The sequence below is a fragment of the Trichechus manatus genome, unplaced genomic scaffold (genome assembly GCF_000243295.1).
Source record: "Trichechus manatus latirostris isolate Lorelei unplaced genomic scaffold, TriManLat1.0 scaffold00156, whole genome shotgun sequence".
Taxonomy (NCBI): Eukaryota; Metazoa; Chordata; class Mammalia; order Sirenia; family Trichechidae; genus Trichechus; species Trichechus manatus.
In genome coordinates, this window is record NW_004444092.1 from 2598202 (window position 1) to 2600076 (window position 1875).

The 1875-nt window shown below is 35.2% G+C and overlaps 1 protein-coding gene across 3 annotated transcripts in view; it reads left to right on the forward strand.

Annotated features, from left to right (window-relative positions):
• The window catches only part of ASNS (asparagine synthetase (glutamine-hydrolyzing)), a 22369-nt gene that overhangs the window by 9382 nt on the left and 11112 nt on the right, over positions 1-1875 (forward strand). For all 3 annotated transcript variants that reach the window (XM_023740504.1, XM_023740506.1, XM_023740507.1), the window contains one exon: positions 157-394. In XM_023740504.1, the coding sequence (XP_023596272.1) occupies positions 157-394 (238 nt within the window). The remainder of the gene's footprint in view (positions 1-156; positions 395-1875) is intronic.

The following is a 1875-nucleotide window of genomic DNA, read 5'->3' on the forward strand; positions in this document are numbered from 1 at the left end:
ATAGGCTGTCTTTTGATAATGCCATGGTTCTTCTAAATTACTAAAGTGTATGAAATGATTATAGAGCATAGAAGTGTCGAAGCAACTTTGCAATAAACAATTATTAGCGAATTTACGAGGATTCTAATATTTTTATTTTGTTATTGTTTCTTTAAGATGCAATGCCAGTTTGGATTTGATTACCAGACCAAAGTGGATGGTGAGATAATCCTTCATCTTTATGACAAAGGTGGAATTGAGCAGACAGTCTGTATGTTGGATGGGGTGTTTGCTTTTATTTTACTGGATACTGCTAATAAGAAAGTTTTCCTGGGCAGAGATACCTATGGAGTCAGACCTTTGTTTAAAGCCATGACGGAAGATGGATTTTTGGCTGTGTGTTCAGAAGCTAAAGGTAATGATAGAATTTTTCTGTAAATTTTCATTATGGTCCTGGTTTTGCGGTTTCTTCTAAATCTTATTTGCAGATTCCTTAGGGGGCAGTCCAAAATTTTACATGTGACTTTAGGTGAGTCTTGGATCCTCCGAGCTTTATTTTTTTGATGTTTGGGTAATTTTTATTCTTTCTATTAACACTTAGTTCCAAATACATCTGCCAAATTGTTTTCCAACAATTTTCTATTGTGTAAAATATACACAACATGAAATTTCCCATTTTAACCATTTTCTAGTATACATTCCAGCAGCATTAATCATACTTAAAATGTTGTATAACCATCACCACTACTCGTTTTCAAAACGTTTTCATCACCTCAAACAGAAACTCTATACCCATTAAGCAGAAACTCCCCATTTCTCTCTCTCCTAGCCCATAGTAACCACTAATCTACTTCCTGTCTCTATGCATTTGTCTATTCTAGATATTTCACATAAATGAAATCATGCAATATTTGTCCATTTGTGTCTGACTTACTTCACTCAGTATGTTTTCAAAGTTCATCCATATCGCAGGGTGTATCAGAACTTCATTTCTCTTTTTGGCTGAATAATCCATTGTATGTATATGCCACGTTTTGTTTACCCATTTATCTGTGATGGACATTTGGGTTGTTGCTTCCTTTTAGCTATGGTGAATAAAGCTGCAGTAAACATTGGTGTACAACTATCTGTTTGTATTCCTGCTTCAGTCCTTTTGGGCATATATCCAGGAGTGGAATTGCTGAGCTTTGCTATTATAAAAGAAAGGAGTTGGATTCTCCTTTTTAGTATTTAAATTCTGTAATCCTTGAAGGATGACTCTATAGTAACGTCATTTATTTTTTGTTGTGTTGATGTGCTTTGCATCTGGTTTGATCCGATGTGTATTTTCAAGTTTTCCTTTGGCATATTGTAATAGTAGGATTGGCCTTGCAATTACTGTGCTGTATACTGTGCCACTGTTATAACATAAGTTAGTATTTATTTAGCATTTTTTTTTACAGTAAATTTGAAGAAGACGTTTTTCTTTTCTTTTTTTTAAGACATTTTTCTTTTAACTCTTACCTAAACAGCAGTAATATCCTAAAATCTGCCTTAAATCTTTTCTCACTCAGTTTTCAGACTTGATTTTGTCTGAAGCAAGGATAATGAGATCCACAAAGGGTGCTCATGACACTAGTCACAGTGTGGGTACTAACAGGTGAATTGGTCCATTTTCAGCATTTCTAGTGTGAGCAGATGCCAGAAAACAAGGATGTATGTCTGTTACCTAAAGTGCTATTAGGGAAGCCCAGCAAAGACCACAAGAGGAGAGCAGACTCTTTACTTCTTCTGTGTCCCCTTCGGGCCTGATGATAACTTGATACGGAGTTACAATCTCACATTCAAGTTACTGTCTGAAATTTCTTGACTCTGTTTTGGTTTCTATATCCTTCTTAACACTGTTCTTTCCTAGAC